The sequence below is a fragment of the Nicotiana attenuata genome, unplaced genomic scaffold, assembly GCF_001879085.1.
Source record: "Nicotiana attenuata strain UT unplaced genomic scaffold, NIATTr2, whole genome shotgun sequence".
In the NCBI taxonomy this organism is placed as follows: domain Eukaryota; kingdom Viridiplantae; phylum Streptophyta; class Magnoliopsida; order Solanales; family Solanaceae; genus Nicotiana; species Nicotiana attenuata.
In genome coordinates, this window is record NW_017670398.1 from 248495 (window position 1) to 276237 (window position 27743).

Here is a 27743-nt window from a genome sequence, read left to right on the forward strand (position 1 = left end):
AGCCTTGAATAAGATAAAGGCTTACCTATCATCACCGCTGAGCTTTCCAAAACGGAGCTGGGAGAACGCCTCCTCGTCTACCTTGTTGTATCCGAAGTAGTAGTGAGTGCGGTCCTGGTCTGAGAAGATAAAGGTACGCAATATCCCATCTACTAAATTAGCAAAACTTTAGTCGATGCCGATATGAGGTACCCCCACCTTGAAAAATTCGCCCTGGCCTTGGTCGTAGCTTCACGAAAACTTAGACCCTACTTCCAGTGCCACCCCATCTCGGTAGTCACGACTTTTCCCTTAAGAAGTATTTTCCATAAGCCTGAGCTATCAGGCAGGCTGGCCAAACGGGAAATAGAATTAAGCAAGCATCATATCACATATCAGCCGCGAACAGCGATAAAGTCACAAGTACTAGCCCACTTTGTCGCCGACTTCAGCGCGAAAATAATGCCCGAAGTCGAAAGAGTAGCCACCCACACTTCTCCACAAGTACAGGATCTATGGATTTTGTACACCGACGGGGCCTCTAATGCATCAGAGTCCGGAATAGGACTTGTGCTCGAAGTCCTGACAGGCAAAGTGATTCGCCAATCCATAAGATTCCCGGATATGACTAACAATGAGGCCGAGTATGAGGCTATGATTGCAGGATTAAGGCTAGCACTTAAGTACGGGGCGAGATAGGTCATCCTACGTTGTGACTCTCAACTCGTCATCAACCAAGTCACAGGGACTTTCCAGATCAAAGAGCAAAGGTTACAATAATACCAGGCCGAGAATCGCAAACTGCTACTAAAATTCAGTGAATGCCAGCTCGACCAGATCCCTCGAGCACAAAACATCGAAGAGGACGACCTCGCCAAATTAGCAGTAGCCACTAAAAGCATAACCGGAGAAGGGAACGTGGTCACCCTCCTCCACTCATAGATCGATCAAATCGAGGTAAGGACTATAAATATAACCTAGGACTGGCGCAACCTATTATTTCGGACTTGCAGGAAGGCGTGCTCCCATATGACAAAAAAGAAGCCAAGAAGCTATGGATGCAAGTGGCCAGGTACAACATCATCTACAACAACCTATACAGGAGGACGTATGGCAGTCCCCTAGCAAAATGCTTAGGCATAAATCAAACGCGACGTGTTCTAAAAGAAGTCCACGAAGGCCAGTGCGGGGCTTATTCCGGCAATCAATCTCTGGTCAGATGCCTCATACGGGCAGGCTAGTACTCGCCCATCATGAAAAAAGAGGCCGCTGACTTCGTGAAAAAATGCGAGCAATGCAAAATATATGCCCCAATGATCTACCAAGCGGGCGAGCACCTCCATTCGATCACCTCCGTTGGCCTTTCATCAAGTGAGGGATGGACATCGTCGGCCCCCTCCCTGCGGGATGAGGTAACGTACGATTTCTTTTGGTTTTAACTGACTATTTTTCGAAATGGGTAGAAGCAGGAGCATTCGCACAGATTCGCGAACAAGAAGTAATCGCCTTCATATGGAACAATATTGCCGATTCAGCCTCCCCAAAGAGATTAGTTATGACAACGGACCCTAATTTACATGAAAAAAGGTCGCCGAATTTTTTGAAAAATGCCATATCAAAAGAATACTCGCCACACCGTACCACCCCGCGGGCAACGGGCAAGCGGAATCCTCCAATAAATCGATACTAAACATCATGAAAAAAAAGCTTGAGGATGCCAATGGACTATGGCCGGAGCTATTACCAGAAGTACTTTGGGCCTACCTCACAATGCCAAAGACGAGCACAGGAGAAATGCCCTACTCATTAGTCTATAGGACTGATGCGGTAATACCAGTCAAAGTCGGAGAACCCAGTTTGAGATACTCCCATGAGAGCGGTCTGAGAAATGATGAAAGCAGAAGGCAAGAGCTCGACAAAGCCGAAGAACGGAGAGACATGGCCTACATAAGGATGATCGCCCAAAAGCAACAAGCAGAACGCTATTACAACAAAAAGGCTAAGGTCAAACCGTTCAATGTCGGGGACTATGTGCTCAAAGCCAAAGCACAACAAGAAAAGACCCGTAGGAAGGCAAATTGGGAATGAATTGGGACGTCCATACAAGGTCATCACGGCAGCGGCAAACAAAGGGTCATTCCAACTAGAAACAATGAAAGGAAAACTACTGCCAGACAACTGGAACATCGCCTACCTCAAGTACTTCAACTTCTAAGGAAAAATGTTCTCCGAGTCGTACTCTTTTCCCCTTACTTGAGTTTTGTCCCAATTGGATTTTCTCAGGAAGGTTTTTAATGAGGCAACAAGGATGACATTTCAAGTTAAAGTGCGAACAGATACGGACACAGGTCGATCAGTTCACCGCCCAACCTCTCCATACTTCTCCAGGTCGACCAATGAAGGGACTAGATAGACTGGGACTGGAATGCCAGCCCGAAAAACATATAAATTTCTCCAATATATATAAGCAAAGCACAAGTGCATGAAGTTTAGCCATGTATTCCCCAAAGCAACGCTGCATCAATTAAACAAACATAACTTTCGACCTCGATCATTAACCACAAGTTACTTTCGACCTCATTCGAATTAACCATAAGTTACTTTCGACCTCGTTCGAATTAACTACGAGTTACATTCGACCTCGTTCGAATTAACACCCATACGGCCCACGTCCATTGTTAAATAAAAGTTATATTCGACCTCGAACTAACTACATCATATTTGACCTAAATTTGAAATAAATAAAAGTTATATTCGACCTCGCTCGAATTAAGTGCATCATATTCGACCTCGCTTCCAATTAAGTAAAAGTTATATTCGATCTCGTTTGAATTAGCTACATCATATTCGACCTCGTTTCGAATTAAGTACAAGTTAAATTCAACCTCGCTCAAATTAACTACATTATATTCGACCTCGTTCGAATTAACCACGGGTTATATTTGACCTCGTTCGAATTTTTCACAACCCAAACCGATGGGTCGCGATGGGCACCCGGTACCTTACTCAATCGAGTACCAATATAACGTATCTTTTCATGTCATACTATCATAGATAACTGAGCCGGAAGGCTGCCGTGAGATACGTAGAATATAACATGTGATACCAACTTATACATAAGACATACGGGCCTATAAGACCAAAATAACCACTCGTATACTGAACATAGGCCGACAAGGCCAAATAATCTTTTACGTACATTATATTTGTCTACGAGCCTATAAGAATACACAATTTTCATAAAGGTCAGGATAGAACCCTGCCATACCAAACAATACACGTCTAAATTGTACTAACCAAACAAGCAACTCCGAAGCAAATGGAGCGCACCAACATCTTCCAATGAGCTGATAGCCTACTTGGAGGGCTCTCGACCTGTCTATCGGGACCTGCGGGCATGAAACGCAGCGTCCCCAGGCAAAAGGGACGTCAGTACCAACAATGTACCTAGTATGTAAGGCACATAAATAAGTACATAATAGACATGGGAGAAATATAGAGTAAATGACTCAACCTGTAAGTCTGGATAACTCTGTAAATCATGAAATAATTATAGTGTCATGCATATGCGTATGAATGTCATGTCGTGCATAGGTACATGTGTCATAACATCATCAGGCCTCTGAGGGCATCCCGTCATATCATCTCGACCACTGTGGGCAGAATCATCAACGTATACCAGCTGATCAGGTGGTGGTGCGTATATAACACCATAACCTTTCCCATATCCCATATACATCTATATACGCGTATATAGTGCAATCTGGTCATGGGTCAATGTGCATGTATAAATGCATGAAATGCATATGAAATACGTTAATAAAATCTCTCGGTATGTCATAAGTCCATTATGCCTTTGATTAATATCATGAAATAAACTTTATCAACTTATGTGTTTTCTGAGATCCATGAACAGATGATAGAATAATAAGACATATGCGAATTCAAGAACATAAGCATCTCTAGCATTTCTAAGAATAGAGTCATTTATGGAAGTTGTGCATTTTCTTATTTCGTTTATATCGTATGGATCATGCCAAAAGGAAAGAAGGGATAGCCTTAACATACCTGAGCCGATTCTCTTGACAATCCCTCCAACACACGTCAAACACAACAAAGCATGTAACGGTGGATTGAAATAGGGAAAAATCCGTATGATATTCTTGAGAAAGATTGTACCGTACTCCAAGAGGCACATAAGTTCCATTTGATACTACTACAGTTGAGTACAACCGCACCAGCTTCGTGTAACTCTGTATGGACACATCAATCACTACATGAACGATAAAGCCATTTTTTTCTTCTATTCTACCGTTCCTTATTCTTAGTTGTATCAATATCAAACTTCCTTGATGAATTGGAAAAATCGACCTCAAAGTATCTAATACCAACAAGATCCATTGAAATAGGAGCAGAAGGAAATGATGTTCCCTCAAGTTGAACAATGATATAATGATGTGATGGCTCCACCAATTTTTTGTCACCAAGTTGGACAAAAGGGACATGTGCAATATTCTTTGATAATGAGTTTGTCATTATGATCTTGGGTTGTTTCATGTATGAACCTTATTCACTTTATCTTACTCCTTTAGAGACATTCTGGAGAACTTTTTCAAGCTTGGAGGAATTTCTAACGGTGGTTGTATGGTATTTGAAGATGTTAAAGATGAAGTGTTATGTAACTAACATATTTGTTTTCCACCTAATCAACAATGACTAAGAGTCATTTGATTAAGAAGTGGCTTGCTGCCATGTGGGGGTGGGGTGGGGATTTTAATCTTTATTCAAACCTATTAGTTAATCAGGTAATGCCCCGTTACCCGGTAATTAACCAATTACCCACATAATTAAGAATTATCTCAAATTACTTAAAATACTACTCATTTTTAATACACTTTATATATATATCCTACTATCATGGTCATATGGTACCTTGTATGGTACTAGTCCGTAAATATCGGCATTACCGCTCGGCCCGCATTTTATCCCAATATGCCAACTTGGACGAAAATTTATTTTCTTTGACTTGCTTCCCCTCTCACCTTCACGAATTTACTCATAACTTGTTTGAAATAGCATAATGCTTATAATTTCAAAATAATCCCATTCCCGATCTTACGTCGATTAACTTACGATGAAACTTAAACATACGAAAATGGATGTAACATCATTCCCCCCTTTTGGAACATTCATCCTCGAATGTTGACTGATGTACTTATCATTCTCATAACCCATAGTTCTTACGAATACTTTAGTGATCCTCTTGTCATCTAGGCAACAATTATGTGGATAAGTCCAAAGCCTAGGGCATTCCACCCTTTAGTCCACTTCCTCACATCACGACTTGTGGTCAGGATCTTTCCAATCTCGTAACTGTTACTACCTTCTATCATGCAGCCTGTACGACTTTGACCTTGTAAATGCGCCTATGCGACTCTTCTCCCCTTTTTCCTGTAGCTTCTAGCTAATCTCTAGGCCTCACTTCGCAAACATATACAGAGCTTGATGAAATGTCCTTCTAGGCATTTGTAGGTATACTAAAGTTCTTTGCTCGATATTTTGTTGAAATTACGATTATTGCTACATCTTGTTTCATTGAACCGGTTATCTAACCGCGTGATTTTTACCGTATCTAGGTAGGTCATACTATACCATAACTCTTACTTTGATTTATCATTACTGTGGTCTGCTACCAAATTCTAGGTTACTCTTTCGCTGCTTATCATATATGTTTATATCTAAGTCCTTTAATGTTTCCTCATTACTATTCATCTTAAGAATGACGGCCTACTCTCATCTCATATTTTGTAACTCTTATCCATCCATTGTTGATTCACCTCAATATTGATCTACACTCTACCACTAATAATTTGAAACCTCTTACGCAATCACTAGGGCTCACGTTGCATCAAGGATCATTTGAAGTGATTAGACCGATCCACCTGGGGCGATACTATGCTTCCATAATCGTATCTCACAGCATCCCAATGTGATTCACCTTGTGTGGGTATTTTAATCTTGTCCAATTCATGATATCCCTTTCTTTTCTTCATGAGATCATTACTCAATCGAAGGCCCAAATGTCATCCTTTATCTATCACAATTACATCCCTATTCTATTAGCATGGAAGCATTCCATCTCTTCTAAATGTTATTAGTCTTAAACTCCTTTGAGTTCATAGAGGCTATAGTGAGCTTTGTATAACTTAGAGAAACCATCTGCTCTTCTTGTTTTCATGGGCTTAATCCCAAGGACTTATCCATTCTTGTCACCTTTTCACTCACCTTTTCTTATCCTTACTCCTGTCTTCCTAAAACCTTGTCACTCCACCATACTTTAGCTTGCGACCTACACATATTTATTTATACTTGTTCGCAACCTTCCTTCAAATTGCTTGCACCATAGATTTCGTTATGTCATTTTGGAACATCAAGCGAGACATCACATCGTCTCTAACTCTTCTTTACTCTCTTAGTCAGGCTTTTCGATACCTAGACCATAGGCTGGAAGATATGCTACTAACGATGCCGTTATTATTACTAGATATTGCGCTTCTAGCCTTTTATCCGAAGTATAGACTATTCACGATCTTCTGCCTTGGAGTATCTCATACGTTGTTCACCTTTACCTTACTTACCTTAAAATTTCGTATCGTATCTTCTATCTCTTTCATTACCTAACTTCCACCTAGGTGTAATTAACATCCATAACTTGAAGCTCTATTATAATACATTCACCTGTGGTGCATACACAATTCAGTGGAAGCTTCATACTAACTTCTTATGAGACTGGTACTCTTCTAACTAGCTTTATCGTAGAGACGTTATAGGATATGGCTACTGTACTATCTCTCTTGTACCTCTCATATTTAAGGGTGATCCTGTAATGTTCTCAATCACGATTTCTATAATTTTCTGGGTCCAATAATCAGATTCCTGATTTACTTCGTTGATGTAACTCTTTACTTTTCTCCTTCTTCTGATCAGCCTTTATGTAGGCTTAAGCTACCTCCCTATATACAGTTCATGGTATTAGTTATTACGTTTAGCCTTTCATGGATGCTATACAATCTTCTAATAATTCAATCCTTTGTCTATGACCTAGACTCGATTCTTTCTTTTAACTTATACCGGAGTCTTCTACAGCTATATGATTGTCAACATATATGTATACTCCAAAATCGCAAGTACATCCATAACGTAACTGACTCTGGATCATTGATCGAATAATTCCTTTCGTTCCTTCTCAACTTTCTGCCTCCTTGTTGCGTGCATACTTAGCTTATCATAGTTCCTCGCATGGCGGAATTTTCGTGCAACTCATATGATCTCGAATATTACCTTTGACTTTACTTCCTGTTCATTAGCCGCTGTAGGTGCCACTTTCGTATAGAGTGCATACAATGTTGTAGTGAGACTGTTTTTACATGACTGTTTTTTTTCTCCTTTGAGTTACCATGTTTAGGTTGAAGCCTTCTTCCTTATTTCCTCCGCTAGTCTTTCGTTGTAGTACTTAGGGAGAACCCTTGACTCTTGTAAATTTTTAAGCTTATTACGGACCTTTTGATGTCCTTTCTTGCCTACAATTATCCGTAGTTGCTTACCTCTATGCCCTTGTGCTTGTAGGTTGCTTCTGAACTGGTATTTTGACTGCCTTCCCAGTGGCACTCTCTTTTATTCCCGTAACATTCATACGGTACCTTTGACTACCCCGACTCCTATTTGAATATATCTCAAGTATTATAATGACATCAGTGCAAGGCCGAATTCCCCATGTTGGGGTTCACTATATTTATCTTGCATGATCTGCTGATTTGTCTGTAACCTCTTGTCTAGTCATGACTAGGCTCTTCCTGAATCAACTACTAACTACTCGTTGGCCCATTCTCTTATCCATATTCCGTGAAATCTTTCTTGGGTTATTTCCTTTGTCTTAACTTACCTCTCGCACTAGCTCCTTATTTATCAAAAATATCCCGGGCAGGAACCCTTACTTCCTTCTCTTGGCGTCGTGCTTGCATAATGTTCGGGAATCATAGCATATCTTGAATAGGTGCAATCTCATCCCTTTCTTATTTTTATCGCGTTCTTCTTTTACCATTCGATAGTTACTAGATCCACTTAATTAAGACTTAATGCCACACCATTCCATATACCCTCCTTTAGGGGAGTACTAAGAGTTGGAGCTATGACGACTTGCCTATAGATGTTTTTCCTCTTCATCTTTGGCGTCCTTTCACATCATCAATTACCCTTACTCGCCTTGCGATAATCCTTCTGCACCGAGGATGATGAAATTCCTTACTCACAAGGGTGACACTTAGTGTAACTGGCACATAGAGTCCCTTAAGCTTAACTTTGCTTGCATTGCTTACTTTAGGGAAGCGTCTTCCTAAATGACCAATCCCTGAATTTCCCATGAATCTTCTTCTATTGTTCATTCTATTATCGTAGGAATGCAATCTGAAATTCTCATGATGTCGACCATCATCAAATCACTCAGTCCCTGATCCATGTTTGGTTTATCTCTTTTACCAGCCCATACTGATTTCTATTACTCTGGAGGTCTAGCTTTTCCTTTACTTGACTATAGACTCTGTAGTATTGTCATCTTTTGAACTACCCTTGCCATCCATGTATCACATCTTGCTCTTAATGCTTCATTAGCTCTCTTCTTATTTCCTGCTAACATTTCTGTCTATCACTTTACTCTGAAAACTTCAACAAGATATTCGTTTACTTTTAGCTCCCCTTTGCTCTATCCACTGGCTCTTCGGGTTGCCAAGTATTATCTCTCTACTAGGGACAGGAGCCATACTAAGATAATATTTATCCCTTCAAGGCTTCCAGTGCCTATCTTTATAGCACTCATATCTGGTTGTACTATTTTAAAGTGTACCATCTGGGTGCCTCACAAGGAGATTTTGTTAGCACATTTACAATATCCTTCAGAAATGTCAACTAATGCAAGCAATCCAACCATCATTTTGGGTTACTCTAACCCCAGTCGGTTCCCGATAATCCTTCTCTTAACTATTTCTGTTAGCTCCCATGGAGCATAATTGAGATGGGTGTAACTAATTGTACATACCTCTGTTACAACTGAAGGTATCTCAAAATGCTTATATTTCTCTGCTTGAATTATAAATACTGTTAATCTTTATTAACTAGGTACCTCGTACCCTTCTTCACCTTGCTTATTTTACTTGCTGGAACTTGTGTCTACCTTCCGGTTCTCTTATTCCTTTTTACCGTAAGAGTGGATAGACATTCTTGCCTTAGGGATCCTCATCAAGAAACTTACATGTCATAGTACACACATGATCTGCTGAATACCTCAAATTTATCCATCATAAGCATGATGCAAAAGTCGAGTTCCTCTGACTCAACTCTTCCACAGCTATATCTCTTACCGACCGTCTTTCTAGATGTAGGCACCGTCGTATTATGAATAAGATAGAGTTAGAAAATTGAGTTCTTACAATTGAGCTCAATGACACGATCTAGAGTAGAAGAAAGAGTGACAGTCCTAAATACCCTATAGCCTCCTGCTTATAAGTGTGGTGCACGACAAACCCATAAACAAGACTCTACTAGACACGGCTTGTAGACTCCCAAGAACAGAACTGCTCTGATATCACTTTTGTCATAACCCAAACCGATGGGTCGCGACGGGCACCCGGTATCTTACTCAACCGAGTACCAACATAACGTATCTTTTCATGTCATACTATCATAGATAACTGAGCCGGAAGGCTGCCGTGAGATAAGTAGAATATAACATGTGATACCAACTTATACATAAGACATACGAGCCTATAAGACCAAAATAACCACTCGTATACTGAACATAGGCCGACAAGTCCAAACAATCTTTTACGTACATAACATCTGTCTACAAGCCTCAAAGAATATACAATTTTCATAAAGGTCGGGACAGAGTCCCGCCATACCAAACAATACACGTCTAAATCGTACTAACCAAACAAGCAACTCCGAAGCAAATGGAGCGCACCAACATCTTCCGCTGAGCTGATAGCCTACTTGGAGGGCTCTCAACCTGTCTATCGGGACCTGCGGGCAAGAAATGCAGTGTCCCCAGGCAAAAGGAACGTCAGTACAAATAATGTACCGAGTCTGTAAGGCCCATAAATAAGTACACAACAGACATGAAAGAAATATAGAGTAAATGACTCAACCTATAAGTATGGATAACTCTGTAAATCATGAAATAATTATAGTGTCAGGCATATGCGTATGAATGTCATGTCATGCATAGGTACATGTTTCATAACATCATCAGGCCTCTGAGGGCATCCCAACATATCATCTCGGCCACTGTGGGCAGAATCATCAACGTATACCAACTGATCAGGTGGTGGTGCGTATATAACGCCATAACTTTCCATATTCCCATATACATATATATATATATATACATACATATATATATATATATACATATATATATATATATATATATACATATATATATATATATATATATATATATATATATATATGTATGTATATATATATATATATGTATATATACGCGTATATAACGCCATCTGGTCATGGGTCAATGTGCATGTATAAATGCATAAAATGCATATAAAATACGTTAATAAAATCTCTCGGTATGTCATAAGACCATTATGCCTTTGATTAATATCATGAAACAAACTTTATCAACTTACGTATTTTCTGAGACCCATGAACAGGCGATAGAACAATAAGACATATGGGAATTCAAGAACATAAGCATCTCTAGCATTTCTAAGAATAGAGTCATTTATGGAAGTTGTGCATTTTCTCGTTTTGTTTGTATCGTATTGATCATGCCAAAAGGAAATAAGGGATAGCCATAACATACTTGAGCCGATTCTCTTAACAATCCCTCCAACACACGTCAAATACAATAACGGTGGATCGAAATAGGGAAAACACCGTATGATATTCTTGAGAAAGATTGTACCGTACTCCAAGAGGCACAGAAGTTCCATTTGATACTACTACAGTTGAGTACAACCGCACCAGCTTCGTGTAACACTGTATGGACACATCAATCACTACAGGAACGATAAAGCCATTTTTTCTTCTATTCTACCGTTCCTTCCATCATTTATACTACTGTTTGGAACATTCTTAGTTGTATCAATATCAAACTTCCTTGATGATTTGGAAAAATCGACCTCAAAGTATCTAATACCAACAAGATCCATTGAAATAAGAGCAGAAGGAATGATGTTCCCTCAAGTTGAACAATGATATAATGATGTGATGGCTCCACCGATTTTTTGTCACCAAGTTGGTCAAAAGGGACATGTGCAATATTCTTTGATAATGAGTTTGTCATTAAGATCTTAGGTTGTTTCATGTATGAACCTTATTCACTTTATCTTACTCCTTTGGAGACATTCTGGAGAAATTTTTCAAGCTTTGAGGAATTTCTAACGGTGGTTGTATGGTATTTGAAGATGTTAAAGATGAAGTGTTATGTAACTAACATATTTGTTTGCCACCTAATCAACAATGACTAAGAGTCATTTGATTAAGAAGTGGCTTTCTGCCACGTGGGGGTGGGGTGGGGATTTTAATTTTTATTCGAACTTATTAGTTAATTAGGTGTTGCCCCGTTACCCGGTAATTAATCAATTACTCAAATAATTAAGAATTATCTCAAATTACTTAATATACTACTCATTTTTAATACACTTTATATATATATCCTACTATCATGGCCATATGGTACCTTGTATGGTACTTGTCCGTAAATATCGGGTACTACCGCTCGGCCCGTATTTTATGCCAATATGCCAACTTGGACAAAAATTTATTTTCTTTGACTTTCTTCCCCTCTCACCTTCACGAATTTACTCATAACTTGTTTAAAATAGCATAATGCTTATAATTTCAAAATAATCTCATTCCCGATCTTACGTCGATTAACTTACGATGAAACTTGAACATACGAAAATGCGGGATGTAACAGAATTAACACCCATAAGACCCACGGCGATTGTTAGACAAAAGTTATATTCGACCTCGCTCAAATTAACTACATTACTTTCGACCTCGTTCAAATTAACATTTACCGGCCCCCGGCCACGACCAAAAATAACTTTTGTTTTAACCTCATTCAACGGGCATAAACCGAACGTCTACTAAAGCGGCCAAACAACAAAACAAAAGGAAGAAGCATACAAGCCTAGAAGGAAAGGAATCAGATACGAATAGCGGAAATAACATTTCATACTTCGAATATTTACTAAGGCTAATACAGACGTCCGCAAAAGTGTGCACAAAATTTACAAGCAAAAAGAAAAATAATTACTCACCACCTGACCCAGCGGCGCCATCTCCACCATCGCCATCGCCATCGGGATACTTGTCCTCGTACCAGGCATCCTGCTCAATCCCGTCCACATCTTCCTCACCATCACCGGCCTCCAGTGTAGCAAGGTCGTAGCCGCAAGCAATTCGAGCTGCACGCGCCTTGGCGCGAGCATCCTCAAAATCGGCCTCAACAACTTTCCACGTCGTCATCAAATCCCTAAAAATATCCGGCTTGGCCTCGGCGTGGATCCACTTCTCATATAATCCCGTGGAACATCAGGTTAAGCAAAGGTGTGAGAGGAGGACGGCTGAGCCAATAACTATGTCTTCTCGGCCTCGAGAACGAAAACCTGGTCACCAAGGCTCGAAACCTCTTTTTCTAGCCCCTCTATCCGCTCTTTGAGCCGCTCTTTTCTGAGTTTGGCCGTCTCCAAATCGTTTGCCCGCTCAGATCGGGAAACACGGATTGCGACCTTCAAAGCCTCCACTTTTGTCGAAGTCGCCGACAGAGCCAACTCGGCCTTCTCCAAATTCGTCATCTTCTTGGTGACCTCGCCACTCAAAGCATTGGCCCTGACCAAACATTGCTCGAGCTCAGCCCGCAGAGAAATCACTTGTGCCTGAAGGTCCGCACATTGGGCCTCAACTACCTTGCTCACCTCGATCTCCTCTTCTTTGTCCCTCAACGCCCCTTCAAAGACGCTGCACTTGCCGATCACCCACATTAACTCGTCATCTTTCTGCTTCAGCTCGTTCCTAATGGCTTCGAAGTTGCCACTCTCGCCAAACCGCCTATAGATCTCGCGGTGCTTGTTGCGGTATTCATGGTACTTCCTCTCAATTTTCTTTAAAATGATTTTGCGCCTCTCCTCTCGGCCAGCGCTCTCAATCTCCAAAATGATGGTTCGAAAAAGAAAACAAGTAAAAGAAGGAAATCAAAGTCAAATCAAAAATAGTGTGTAACGCAAAGAAGGTCAGAAAATATACCCTAAAGGCGAGGCCGGCTATACCCGTCGACAGGGCGGTATCATCCAATGTCTCGAGGGTCCTGCCCTCCACATCGGAGCAAAGGAGAGCTAAGGAGGGGGACTACATCCTCTATATTCACCTATAGATCCCACTTCATAGGAACCACGATAGTCCTCGAGGACCCATCTAACTTGACTTCAGCACGAGTGAACCTCTCGCTCAACATCCGAATCTTATTAGGATCTAGATCGGACCCCGTCTCATACCCGTCCTCAGCAACCCCTTTGCCTCCCTCATTGGTAGACGTGGTGGGAACATCGAGTGGTCTCGAGGAAGACAGCTCGTTCTAAAGCCTGGTACCCGCTACTTCCATAGGCGGCCCGCTAATTCCAACTTCGGCATCAGGTAAGGGTGTGCCCTCAATGGTCCCTGCTGACTATGCGACCTCAGACGATGGGTGATGATATGCTATAATTGCATATTTTAGTTGCTTATTACACTAGAATTTACTGACCTAAAGAAGCTCGAAGATATGTTAAAGTGCATTTTGGAACAACAGAGTAAATTACTACTGCAGATAGAAAGGCAGGAGGAAACTATTCACAACTTGAAAGTTCACATGAGTCAACTGGTTGAAGTTTTTAATGCTCAACAAGCCAATATTGTGAATAGTATCCAAGAAGAGCGTGAATTAGATACAGAAATTGATGAGCTAGAGGAGGAGGCTAGAGTAGAACACCAACAATCAATCACATTAGATTTTGAGGATGTCGATGTTGTAAAAGAGATACTAGAGTCAACCAAGGATATTGAGGATACATATTTAGTTGACTCTATTGTCATTAGTGTTGAGAATGTAGATAGCCCCAATGTTCATGTAGTTTAGCGCATTGGTCCTCACTCCAAGCATTTTTCCACATTGTGTTTAGATGATGATTTGGAAATAGAGTCGTCCGAGCCATTTGAGGAGTCAAGGAATGAGGAACAAAGTGCTTACATTCTGGAATTCTTCTTGCCAGAAAGTCGGGATTACACACCTCATATAAAGGCCAAGAAGTGCAGAATACTACATTATTTTATTGGGCCAGTCAGATTCGTTCCACCACCCTAGGAGCATGATCATAGAGCAGAATCAAAACTTGGGGTCCAATTCATAAGTTCAAAGTGGAGGCAGAAAGTGATTCACGTCGTGCCGCGACGTTAAATCAAGCGCTTGTTGGGAGGCAACCCAGCTTTATTGCTTTCTTTTTTTATTTTTTTATTTTTTTTAATTTTATTATTTTTGTAGTATCAATTTTTTTATTTTCTAGGAGCATGGAAAGCAAAGGTATTAGAAGGATGCAACAGCAAACCAAATGGTTGGAACTAAGTGTGAGGTACTCGCACGTAGGACCCAGCTTGGGAGAAGTCTGAGTACCCCATGAACTGCTAGTGCTTCGGCCTTTGGCCTACCAGGGAGTTTCTTTTACCCTCTTGTATGTATGGGTGTGCATTGGGGACAATGCACAATTTTAAGTGTGGGGTGAGGAGATTGTTTGGGTGACTTTTCATACTATTTTAGCTGTGTTCGTTTAATTAAATGATTTTTTTTTAAAAGATTGGACTTTTCCTGATGACGGATCTTCTAGACAGTTTTCTTGAGGAAGTAAGTCTAAAGAAAATACCAAAAAGATTTTTTGTTTTGTTAGGTAGTGTAGCAATTACCCCTTGGTTTTTCTTTAAACCACGGTTCTTTTTCAAGGGTTTTATTTGAACCGAGTGTAGTTAGTTTTTTTTTTTGGGAATAGGAGCCATTGTGTTTTTTTTTAAATGAAGCAATATCTCTTGACTTTGTTATGCCTTGAGAATAGTGAGTACTTTGGCTGTGACGCTTAGGCTCAGTTTTTGACTCTTGTATAAGTACCTTAAATTGTATGATCTTAAATTTTCTTAACTACTCTGACTAGGGTGTCTTGATGAATCCAATCCTGAGTGAGTTATGTGCCATGTGTGTGTAAGATTTTATGTTATTCTGTGCGTTGCATTTGATGCCTAGAACTTGCCCCGTGTGTTTGCAAAGCGAAATAGTAGTGTTGTTCACTCTTAGAAGTGATATAGGCATTTTCTTGTTGAGTCAGATATGTATATTTTACCCACCTAATTGTTATGTATCGTAGTTAACCTCGTTGAGCCTATAATCCTTTTTTTTTGGCAACCACATTACAAGCCTTACCCATTTGTTTGAATTAACCATCTATTTAAACCTTTTCACCTCTCATGAGCACTTGAATTATTATGAACTTTGTAAAAATTAAAGTGTGGGGTGGTTGGTTTGGCTTTTGAGTGGAACTAATTGAATAAGGAGAAAGGTGCACTGTTTTGAAAAAGGAAGAGCCACTTGAATTGAAAAAAAAATATAGTTGGATTGTTGTGAAAAAAAAATTCCTTGATAAGTGGTGGTTCTTGACGTAAGTGTGCTTAAAGAAGAATGGGGTAATTTTCATTGATGTGAAGGTAGAATTTTGGTTTGACATAAGTATGGGGTTTAAATGTTAAAATGTATGTATTAAAGTGCTTAAGGAGGTGCAATCACTCTTATATCTAAATGTATCCTACCCGTCTCGTAGCCTACATTACAACCAAATAAAGTCCTAATTGATCCAAGATTGAATGAGCTCGATTAGTGGAGTAGTACACTACGGGCAAGCTTATGGTGCATCTTTTGTGGCATATGAATGTTATTTCTGAGAGTGAGTGAATTCTTTCTATCTTGAGTTCCTAAGTGTTCTTCAATTTTATTGTGTGGAACTACTCTCTTTTGTTGTGTGAGGGCACTTGATTCATGAAGGAAAGGTAATGTCAGTGACCTCTATGTTAGAGTAAGTAGGTGAGTTGTGAATAATGCGTGGCACTTGTGAGTCAAATCATGAGGTGAAGATGTTACGCTTTTGTGCTTAGTCTATTTTAAATACTCTTGGTGTGCTGCGTTAGGAGAATTGTTTAAAAAGCTCGTGTCTATAAAAAAGTGTAGTTTGATTGCTCGAGGACGAGAAATGGTGTAAGTGTGGGGTGTTGATGATAGGCTATAATTGCATATTTTAGTCGCTTATTACACTCGAATTTACTGCACTTTAATTGAGTTTGCGCTTTAATCGCTAGTGTTTTGCACTAATTGTGTGTTTTATGCCTTGTAGGTGTGATTCCGAGCTATATAGATGTTATGGAATGAATTTAAGTGATTTGAAGCTTTGAAGTCTGAGTAAAAGCTCAAGGAATTAAGCCGGGATCGTGTTCGGGGGTCAAATTTGATAATTAAGTACGAACGAAGACTTGAGGAGGCATATTACGCATTGTCTAGTAAAATAGACATAACTTTTTTCTCAGAATTCCATTTGGGCTCCACAATATATGGTTGGAAAGCTAATTCAAAGAGCTACAACTTCCATGTTTTATGTTTTACCAAATTGCAAACGGAACATGGTGAAAAACGCGGTCGAAACCGCGACCGCGGAATTGACCGCGGCAAAAAATCAGAGAACTTGTCTGGCCGCGGTCCTACTGCGTTTTGGCCGCGGTGCGCCCTTCCAGGCGTCAAAAAGAAGTCCTATTTCGCCTGGGACAAGTTTATTTCGGCCCTACACTATTACAACTTGTATAAAAGGGGTCCTAAACCTAATTTGAAGTGAGAGGGGACATATTTTGGACACAAATTAGACCTAAGGAGGCGGAGAGACACTACTTTAGGGTTAGACAACACCCTTGGAGGCAAGAACACATTGGGAGCAAGGCGGAGAATTCTTCTACGAGTTTTTTCCTTCCTCTTCCTATTTTTCATTGTTGGTTATGACTTTTAGTATTGTAGTTTTACATACTATTATGAATAGCTAATTTGTTATCTAGAGTTTTGATAGAACCTTTTGTAGGATAAATTCTTGTTATGTTTTTATATATTTGAGTCATAGCCTTTTCTCTATTTGTTCAACTACGTTTATATTGTGGTTGATTGAAGAGCTCTCAATTAGCTGTGCCTATTTAGTATGCATAACTCGGGAGAGAGTGCATATTTAGGTAATTGTTGAACACCACCACTCCCAGAGTATATGAGGGATCAATAACCGAGGGTTTAAAGGCGGGATTAGGGATAACGAAGCCTTGGGTGCGATCTGAAGTGAGCTGTATTAAAAGCCAGCTAGCGTAGCTTGGGAGAGTGCGTCTAGTAAATTGTCGTAATTACTCGGGAGAGATTTACGGTAATAAGAGTGCTCATGATCGGTAGAGAATACTTAGGCGAAATTATAGAAGACATAGCGGGAAGGATTCCGACAATTGGGGAAATCATAACTCTAGACCTCCTTAATCTTTTCTCTAACCCTCAGTATCGTTAGTTGTTAATTTACTATTTTAATTTGTTAGTTAAGTAGTTAAACACAAGAATCGTAATATCTATAAGTTAGGAATTGTTCAAGCTTGTCTTCTTGGTGATAGTGAACAGCTGTAGCTAAACCTTAGTTCTCTGTGGGATTCGACTCCGGACTTGTAAACCGGATTATATTTGCAACGACCGCGTTGTCCTTTTTATAAGGCATAGTTGGGCGTGATCAATGGGTCTATGTCACCTGCAAACGTGGCAGTGGTCAGCTCGCAATCATCCCGGGTAGAGTCTACCGCTCCGATTACTCCACCTCTGACGTCCACCGACCTCCTCTTACGAGGAACCAAATCCTCCTCGCTTGGCGATGACTCTTCATCTATTAAATGCAGCAAGGTGGAAGCTAGAGTCTCCGGTGCCGAAGCCTCTAATGGTCAAACTGAAGTGGATGGCCGGGCACACTTGGTCACAGTCACGGCAGGGGCGGACCCCGTTGTAGTATTCTTTTGGCGGAAAGCCGGAGTAGGAGCCCTTGACCCCTTCGAGGATACCCGGGCTAAAAACAAAAAGAAGAAGCATTAAAAGATCAACCCTCACGATACAATAATTATCCAAAAACAGATACTCACCAGTCACGAAGGCGCAAGCCCAAACTTCTTAAGGAAGGTCGGCCATTCACAGATCCCCGCTGTGTATGGGAGGATCCGGCTCACCCAATCGTGTATGTCCTCGACCAAGGGAAGAGGTTCGGTCTCGGCCGCAAAGAAAGAGCGAAATGTCTATTACAGTTGAAATTAGCTGAACCAAGGCATAACATAAAAAGAAAGAAGGGAAGATTACTTACGGGCGTAGTTCCAAACTTTGGGGACCCCACTTGCATTGACCACTATGTCCTCGGTCTTAACGTAGAAGTAATTGAGCCAGAACAGGCAATTTGCATTATCATCCATCTTCACCACTAGGCATTTGCTACCCCGGTGGCGAAGATGTAGCATCGTCCCCCTGAAGAAGCTGGGGGCAAAGAGGTACATTAAATGGTGAAGTGTCACCTCGACCCCGGCTAGTTCTGCATATCTTGTAAGCATGCGGATAAGTTTGTAGATATTACGAAGAAAGTTGGGCCGGGCGGACACGAAAGTAGCGTCTGAACTCCTCGGCCAAGGGGAGGATGGGAAAAGAGTAACCGACGTGGAAAGGGTACGCATACAAAGCGCAGTACCCAGGACAGTGTATTTGTACCACATCGTGCCTCGCTGGAACTAGGTCAATGCGAGCGGGAAACATGAATCTGCCTCTAAATTCAGCTAGATGTACCTCTTTCATCAACGACTCCGAAAACTCAGGGTAGTCTTCGGGCACCTTTGAAAATCATATCTATCTTTGTCACTACGATGGATTATCTCATCCACCGTAGAAAGGTTCCCATCATTAATAGCAACTGAAATGCTATCATCATGGGGAGGCATACGCACCGCCAAGGGAACAGGTTCGGTCGCCCTCCCAGAACTAGAAGATGCATTAACCATCTTTGTTTATGTATGAAGATATAAGCATAGAAGAATCGTGAGTAGCAGAAGTCAACAAAATTGACGAAAACAAGAACATGAAAGTAAAAGTAACAAGAGCCGGAACTATAAATAAAGAAGAAAGAAGAAGATACAAGAGCAAAAACCCTGAATGAAGAAGGAAGAAGAAGATACAAGCTTTCAATATTAGAGAATGCAAAGAGTGAGGCTAAGGGTCTCATATCCTATTTATAACAATCCGGGCATCAGTACCGAGAAAACAAGCCGTGAATTCCCGACGCAGGTATCGAAACGTCGGAAGCATAGGAAACGATGCACTGCATCAGGAAAACGCGTAATAATGACACACGATGTCATGATGTCATTCTGAATCAACGTAACCATAGGTTACAGGTCACAAAGTGCCATGTTGCCACCTCGTCTGAAACGTCGCTATTCGACCTGCTCGCTCAAATCTCTCAACCGCAACTAACAAAGTCCACTCATCAAAGCCGTCCAGGGTCAGCCTCAATAAGCGGAGGGACTAACTGTGTGGGTCAAAAATTATCTTCAAGAGATTTAACGTGAAGTAGTGTTACGAAAAGTAATATGGTCGAGGTCGACTACCGAACAGTGGGAGTCATAGCCGAGCAGTCAATAACGGCCGAGGTTAAGCATCAAGAGCAATAGTAACGGCTAGTTTTGTAATAGGTTCTCTAGGAGAATATTCTATTGAATATTCTTTGCATTTGTACCTTTAGGGTTGACTGGGGGTATGACCCATATAAATAGATAAAGAGATAAGGTGAGAGGCATGTAATATTCTCTGATAAGAACACTCTTTGAAAAGAAGACTCTCTCTAGAGAAAATACAAACATTACCTTTCTGAAGAGATTCGATTGTCTATTATTCCATACTTTTCCATCAGATCCGAGAAGGTCCCAATATTCTAGTATTTGTCTATCATTCATCCTTGTTAGAAGAAGGAATCATCCACCTCATTTAACATTGGATGAACTTTTCTCCTTATTTACTTTAATGCCATTTATCGTTATTTATTATTTAGTATTCCCCCGTCATTAATCATCTTGAGATATTAAAGGCGCACAACATCAAGCCCCTTATCACCGCTATTCTACATGATTCGTGTTGACCGATTATAAATCCAAAGTAATTATCATTAGCTAGGTTTAACCCCTTACTATATAAAATTAATTAGTTTAATCAAAAGTTTACACTTTTTAGTCAAACAGGGATCATCATCGATATCATCCTTTTCAAAATCCATGCATATGGTTTATTTGATTAGGATACCCTATTAATACACACAAAACATGAGACATTTTCTCTTCTTTATCGAAATCTATTCTATGGAGCGTTGCATCAAGATGATTGATTTCCTTAGCTGACCAATATTGACCCTGAACTAGCTAGTGAACTTGCTCAAATTCATGAAGGATAATGTGAACACATACTAGTTTTCTTTTTTTATATTCTGTTTAGGAATTATCTGATCTTTAAAGCGGCTTTTCTTTCTTCTTTCCGGTTATCGCTTCGTGCTTTAAAGTATTTCTTTTTCTTGCTTCAACATGTACGGAATGAAAAACATAAACTAATAAGTAAATGATTTTTAATGTGCTAGTCCATCATATTAATTATTGCGACAAAACATGATTACAAGCAAGTGGCCATAACTAGCTAGGGGGACCATTGGACGATACGTCATGTATAGTTGTAGGTCTTTTTTTTTTCCAATCTCGTTTTTTTTAAGGACTACATCTCTATATTCATGATATAAAGATATATCTTTCGTTACAATAGTTATATAACGTATTGATCTTTTAGTGGGAAAACTACATCCTCAAGCTAGGTTTGAATCTTGTCAAAAACATATAAACTAACAAATAATGACTTCTAAAGTGCTAGTCCAGCTTATTAATTATAGTGAGAAAACGTAATTACAAGCAAGTGTCCCTTAGATCCGATACTTATTATTTCATCTAACTCATGATGGCCTAGCTAGTGACTAGTAGAACCTAGAGGAAGAAGAAACAAGGCTATAAATACATAAACGCCCATCAAACGTGAGACCAATTTTTATTTTGACATCTTGTACCTAGTAGATGCTCCTATGTCATTCAAAGTCTGCAAATAAAACCACTCATGACTAACTCTCTCAACTAGTTAGTAGAATACTTGTAATATATAAATCATATTATCAAACTGCGGATAATTGCAGCTTCTGGACTGTCAGCATCTAAAGTGGATAGTAACTGAGAGAGTCGATCACTAAGGTCATCCATTTCTCTGTTCAAGCTTCTTATGTAGTTGCAAGTTTCTTGGAGCACCTTTGATGCTGATGCCTGCAATGAATATACATATATACCATAACTTATGACTATATGACATAGCAAACGGCGGGCCCCAGTAGAGACAAATGCCATGTGTGTGACAAGCGCTTCGTTAAAGTAGATAATTTATCTTATTTACAAATTATTAATTTAATTATTTTATAAATTCATAAATTAATGAGAAAGGAATAATCAAGTCTTAAAGCAAATACCTTTTACGATATAGTCAAAATATAGTGTTGCATAATATTAGACTAAACATGCCTAAATTTGTGCAATAATGCGTTGCAAATCTTTAAAAAGGCCAATTCACTGACGTACATTGACTTTATATATCGGGAGTTGGGCCCCAAAGGCATGAGGAACATATTAATCAAATCGGAAAATTTTATTTTGTGTCTCACACAACTGACACTAGTGGTATGAGGCATCTTTTTCGTCTCACAATTTTGTGGACCCAAATTTTTTGTGGACCCAAAAGTGTAAGATAAGGGTCCATAAATTTGTGAGACAAAAAGAAGCCTCACACAACTAATATAAATTGTGTGAGACGCAAAATAAAACTTCTCAATCAAATCTTATACTGCAGAAGTTGTGTTGTTTTCAAGAAATAATACACCATATGAAAAGGAAGAGAGAGAGAAAAGATAAAGTCTAGTCTATTTTCTTTTAAGTATGGTGATGTGCTTGGTGATTCACTGTTCGACTCGTCAATTTTTTCTTTTCCAATTTTTGGTACTTCCAATTTATTTGAACCTGTTTGACTGGATATGAAATTTAAGAAAAAAAAGACTTTTGAAAATTGTGGTCCTAAACAAGTCAAAAAGGGACCAAAGTATTTGTATGGTTATAAAGCTTCTCATTAAGGATAGAATTGTAAGTTTAAGCTTAAATTGTTTCTAAATTAATTTAGAAATGAGTCATTCTTTATGGAATGGACAAAAAAGAAAATAGCTTCACATAAACTAGAACGGAGGAAAGTATGTCAGATTAGGGTGTTTACACCTCCTCTGAGTACAGAAAGACCGAAACTTAGCATTAGTTATACGGAATTTAGCATTGTGTTAGTATTAGGCACCTACTTATTATTATTATTATTATTATTATTATTATTATTATTATTATTATTAATCACATAAAAGTTCTGCATTATTCACCACATAATAATTTCTATATTGTTGTTTACTGCATTATTATCCTCATATTATATCCCTGAATAACTAGTCGGTCAACCAAACGAACCTTTAACGTATAACTAACAACACAACGACGATAAAAACACACAGTCAAGAGGTACAACTATATACCTCACTCTTCCTTTCCTTCTAAAGAATCTCAACTTTTACATACTATATACAAAATATGAATACCATATGTATAATTGACGAAAATATTGATCAAATGCAGCTGCATATATTGAAACATGCAATAAATTGAAGAAAGAATTTAAGCTACATAAAAAAAAAATTATATACATTGATAGTGTAAAGAATTTTGACATTGTAAGTTCTATTTAACGGTTTATAACGTTAGCGTTCCATTTTCAAAGTTACCATATTAACTTTATGTTTGAAAACTTATGTGTTTCTGTAGGTCAACTAAATTTCATGATGTAAAAAATTTATATATACGCTGTCAATGCACAGAACTTAGAGTCGGAGAAGAAATAATAAGCTTTCGTCGAGTGAAAAGAGAAAATGAGAATTAGAACCTTGCTGGAACGGCGAGTTCGAATCTCAGGGAGAAGTTGTTGCAATTTGGATACAAGTTCGATGATCTGATCATCTGAAATCCTCGAAGACTCCGAATCTCTGGATCTTCTGCTTGACATGCTTCAAATAAATGTAAGAAAATTCCTTTTCAAATTTTGTGTTTGGAACAAAGTGAAAGCTTATACGTAGTAGGAATGAACTTAGAAGGAAGAAGAAACTAAAAAGAAGTAAAGAGGGAGTTATGGTAGCTAGAAAAGGACTAGGGAAAAAAGTGATAACGGACGAGCTTTAAATTAAGGAGGGGATGGACCACATGGAAAAGAAGAAAAAAGAGAGGAAGTGTTAGAGTAAGAGAAAGAGTACAAATGTATAATAACATAGAAAGTGATGTTATATGTGAAGAAGAGAAATGCATGGAAAAAAGTAGCCCAAGAAACCTTCTTCTTCAGTCAGTGTATAAGCTTTCTAAATACTACGTAGTAAATTACCGGTTCCTTCTAAGATATTTAAAAATTGGTGCACTAAAAAAAGGATATATTAGGTGGAAAATGATCCTTCTTCTTTTAGGTAAATAACTCAATTTTCAACAAAGTGTCCATTCAACCTTTTTGGAACATATGAATCAGTAAATAATATTATATCAATTCTAGAAAATATGTACATAGAATACCTAGTTTGACGGAAACACATAATTTGGACAATAAATTCGCCCATGCGTGTAAATAGGATAAAGATTAACTTTTTCAATTGTATATAAATTATTATATTGAATCCCCTAACAAAAAAAAAAAAATTGGTTTAGCTTTTAAGGGTTCAAAAATTATTTTAGATTACAAGTTTAATTCCTAACTGTGATACTCTTGTATTTCTTTGAATCTCGTTATATAAATCTTTCGCTGCGCCATCATTAAACTAATCAATTAATGATGGATCCTTACAATATAGCATACACGGCGTGCTCAAATAGACATATATTTATTTAATTAAATTTATTTTATACAACATTGGACATAAATAAGTTTGAATTAAGCGAGCATAAAAAAGTGAGGATTCTTATAATTGTCTCTAATTTGCTAGGGATCAACGAGGCATAGTAGTTATTGTAGTTGCATAGAGATGGGCTCATAGAGGCCCTCTGCGGAGCCAGGATTTGAACATTATGAGTTTGGAATTGTAATCCTTTTAAGTTACTGAGTTCTAAACTAATAAGTTGTACGTATTCGATGAATTTCTTAAGATAAATACATGGTTTGAACAAAAGCTAATGGATTAGACCGAACCCGCATCCCGTACTTTACCTCCGCCCCTGATAGAGGGAGGATGAAAAAGGTTTTGAGGGAGGGGGTCGCTTAGTTACACACCACAACTAGGTATGAACATTTGTGTTTGTGTGTTTCCTAGATGGGGTTTAATTTCAAGTGGACTTAAAGAAATGTGTTTGTTATTGTACTAACAAGGTGGGCCTTCATGTGCATGTCTTCTTTTATACAAGACCATGTGATCATTTCCACGCTCATCAATCCCCCTTCTCCTACTTCTCCCCCGACCCTACTCCAAACACGGTATTTGGTATTTATATTAAGGTTCTGACTAATTTGATTTTATGCTCGTTAACTAACGAAAAATACTTTTTACCAGGGTATTTTTTATTTTAAGGGCTTAAATCTATCTTTTTTTAGTTAAAAGTAAATGAATCATATCTAACTATTCCCTCGTAACCGTTAGTGATTCTCAACTCCAATCTTGACTCAATACACCCTCCAACTGTAAATTAATAGCTGAACACATATCTAAAAAGATTCAAGTTACATATTCCAACGACGTAAAGTTCTTTTATATTATGAGTGTAGTTTAACTTGTGATATATAACATGCTAATTCCATATTTTAATTATAAACTTACCGATTATATGTAATTACTTTTAAAAGCGATTAAAATGCATAAATATTTCTTACACTATCAATGTATAGAATAAAAACTCTTTTAGGAATAATAATAATTTGAAGAAACTGAATTTAGAATTTATTTATACCATTTTGAGAATAGTGGGAGGCAAAAAGTTGATGACCTTTAGTTCACGGAAGTCATGGCAGTAACTGTGTGCCTAGTACTAGGAAATAGAGTGATGGCATTGGCAAGAATTCACTTTGGAACTAGTTACAGACCAAATATGTCATGTTCACATTTGCCCCGCGTAGAGGGGGAGAGAGAAACTACTAATGAAAATTAGGCGTGACATATTTTTAACAAATGTCATGGCAGTGGTGATAGTGTACATGTATGTGTTTTTTTTTTTGCCTGTCTTTTTCTTTGATATTAGATTAGATAACCAGTACTGACTCTAATCAAGTCGAATAGACTCCCTAGAAGTTAAATGCTTCCTAATAAGAAATTTTTATTTTTTCGACAAAATGAGGGATGCAACATTTTTCTTGATCGACATAGCATGTTTGAACATTTGATGATTGACGGACTTGCAAGGAGAGGCGAGCCAGGATTTCAAGCTTATGGGTTCGGGATTCTAATCGTTTGAAGTTACTGGGTTTACCCTGTATTTCTGCAAGAGGTTATTTTCATAGTTCGAACTCGTGACCTCCTAATTATCACATGGCAGCAATTTTAACAGTTACATCAAGAGTTCGTTCAAAGCACCATATCATGTGAAAAAGCTAATTGACACACCGCCGCATTCATCTCCAAACCATCCGTGTCAATATGTTTTAAACAAACTTAATTACTTGTGGTTTGTGGGTCGTGTTATTTGCATGCGAGGGCTTGAATACTCAAGATTTTGCATTGCTTGAGGAATCATATATAGTTTCAGAAGTACTTTACACCGTGGTCAGATTACTTGAAATATAACTGTTATAAAAGTAGGATTAGTAAAATGAATTATTTTACATTGCTTAATTGTTGATTCAAAAGTACTTACTATTTACTAACTGTGAATGTCCATGCCCATGAACATGAATCCTATCAACCTGGAGATCATATTGTATGAGTGATAGAGAGTGAATGCATGCGTTTTGTATCTCTAATTGAGTTTAGTATTTATACACGGACTTTAAACTATAATCAGGTCACCTAAAAAATACAATAAGTAATATTATAAAAAATATGATTTGCAAATTGAAAATAAAGCGGATCATTTTCCATAACAAATTAAAATACAACCCTGGTGTAAAATTTTAGTATATATAGGTTAAATCCTTTCTGAGTACATCATATCATGCTTCGTAGTGTGAACTCAGCTAATTATCAAGTATATTTGGAAGGTCTTACCAACAATTATCGCGTGGATATTGATAATTCGTGTTGTTTTATATAACAAACATGTCAATTTTCTTAATTTGGGGTGGGAATGGAATCTTAATTCTTTAATCGTTAAATTAGTGCTGAAGAAAGTAAGTTGTACTTCAGTACTATATGGACGACATTATAGCGTTCTGCTAATAACATTGGTGAAAACAGTAAAATCTATAGTACATCAAAAAGAGGCTAGTCAAACTTGATATTAATTCAAGTGTCATATTAAAAAAAGCTACTCGATATTTTTAGGACAAATCTAAAAATATTATAGAAAAATCTGTAAGGATTGAGATAAATCAGATCAAATTTAATTTATGGTAAAAATCAATTAAGATTGACTTATATTTTAAATAAATCTAATAAGAATTAAGACAAATCAGATTTGAGCAAAATTAATTTACGGGGAAAATCATTTAAGATTTAAAATCTTTTCAGTATCAATGAAGTATTAATATTTGGTATTTTGAAAGGAATATTCATAAATGTTCTAACGCATTTGTTCATTTGGAAATTTGGTCAATTTGAAAACTAAAAAAATAATAGAATTTTATTAATCAGTGTCACGATCCAAAATCTCAAACGACAATGGGATCGTGATGGCGCCTAACACTGCTTGCTAGGCAAGCCAGTACAATAGATAACATGCAAGGGAAAGCAGTAAATGACCAACAACTGAACAAATAACATAACGCGGAAATACTCTGCAATAACATAATAATTACCAATACAAAAAACTAACGTAAGATCACCCAAAGGATTGGTTTCACAAGTTCATGAGCGTTTAAATCCAGCTAAATACAAGGTTCTGAAAGAAATACAACACTGTCCGAATAAAATAGAAACAATACAGTAAAGATAGGAAAGTGACTCTAGGGCCTGCGAAAGGGGTGTAACTCTACCTCGAATCACTGACGGTAGCCACTAAGTACCTCGCCGAACTCCGCTAGTACCAACGTCAAAATATGCACAAGAAGTGCATAAGTGTAGTATGCGTACAACCGGCCCAATATACTCAGTAAGTGTCGAGCCTAACCCCGACGAAGTAGTAACGAGACTATGACACGACATCTACTAAAACTTGTGCAGTTATATATATAAAGCAACAGAAAATAACAAGTAAAGCATCAAAAGTAATGACGGGGTGGGGACATATATAAGGGGCAATAACTGGAACAATAAGTAAAGAACCACCAAGTAAGTATCTTTCTGAAATAAGCAACGAAACCGCCA

General features: G+C 38.4%; 1 protein-coding gene across 1 annotated transcript; it reads right to left on the reverse strand.

Moving 5' to 3' along the window:
* Window positions 1-21049: 21049 nt before the first annotated feature.
* Window positions 21050-23550, reverse strand: LOC109238861 (transcription factor PRE1-like). The gene is made up of 2 exons (XM_019405341.1): window positions 23204-23550; window positions 21050-21504 (listed from the first exon to the last, which is right to left on the reverse strand). Exons 1-2 carry the CDS (start codon window positions 23321-23323, stop codon window positions 21352-21354), a joined length of 273 nt encoding a protein of 90 aa, XP_019260886.1. The 5' UTR covers window positions 23324-23550; the 3' UTR covers window positions 21050-21351.
* Between the last annotated feature and the right edge of the window lie 4193 nt (window positions 23551-27743).

Excerpts from the sequence above, each read along its gene's own strand:
- LOC109238861 (XM_019405341.1), bottom strand. The coding sequence starts at position 23,323 with ATGTCAAGCAGAAGATCCAGAGATTCGGAGTCTTCGAGGATTTCAGAT. Across the intron at positions 21,505-23,203 it reads GAACTCGCCGTTCCAGCAAG|GCATCAGCATCAAAGGTGCT; the intron begins GTTCTAATTCTC and ends TATTCATTGCAG.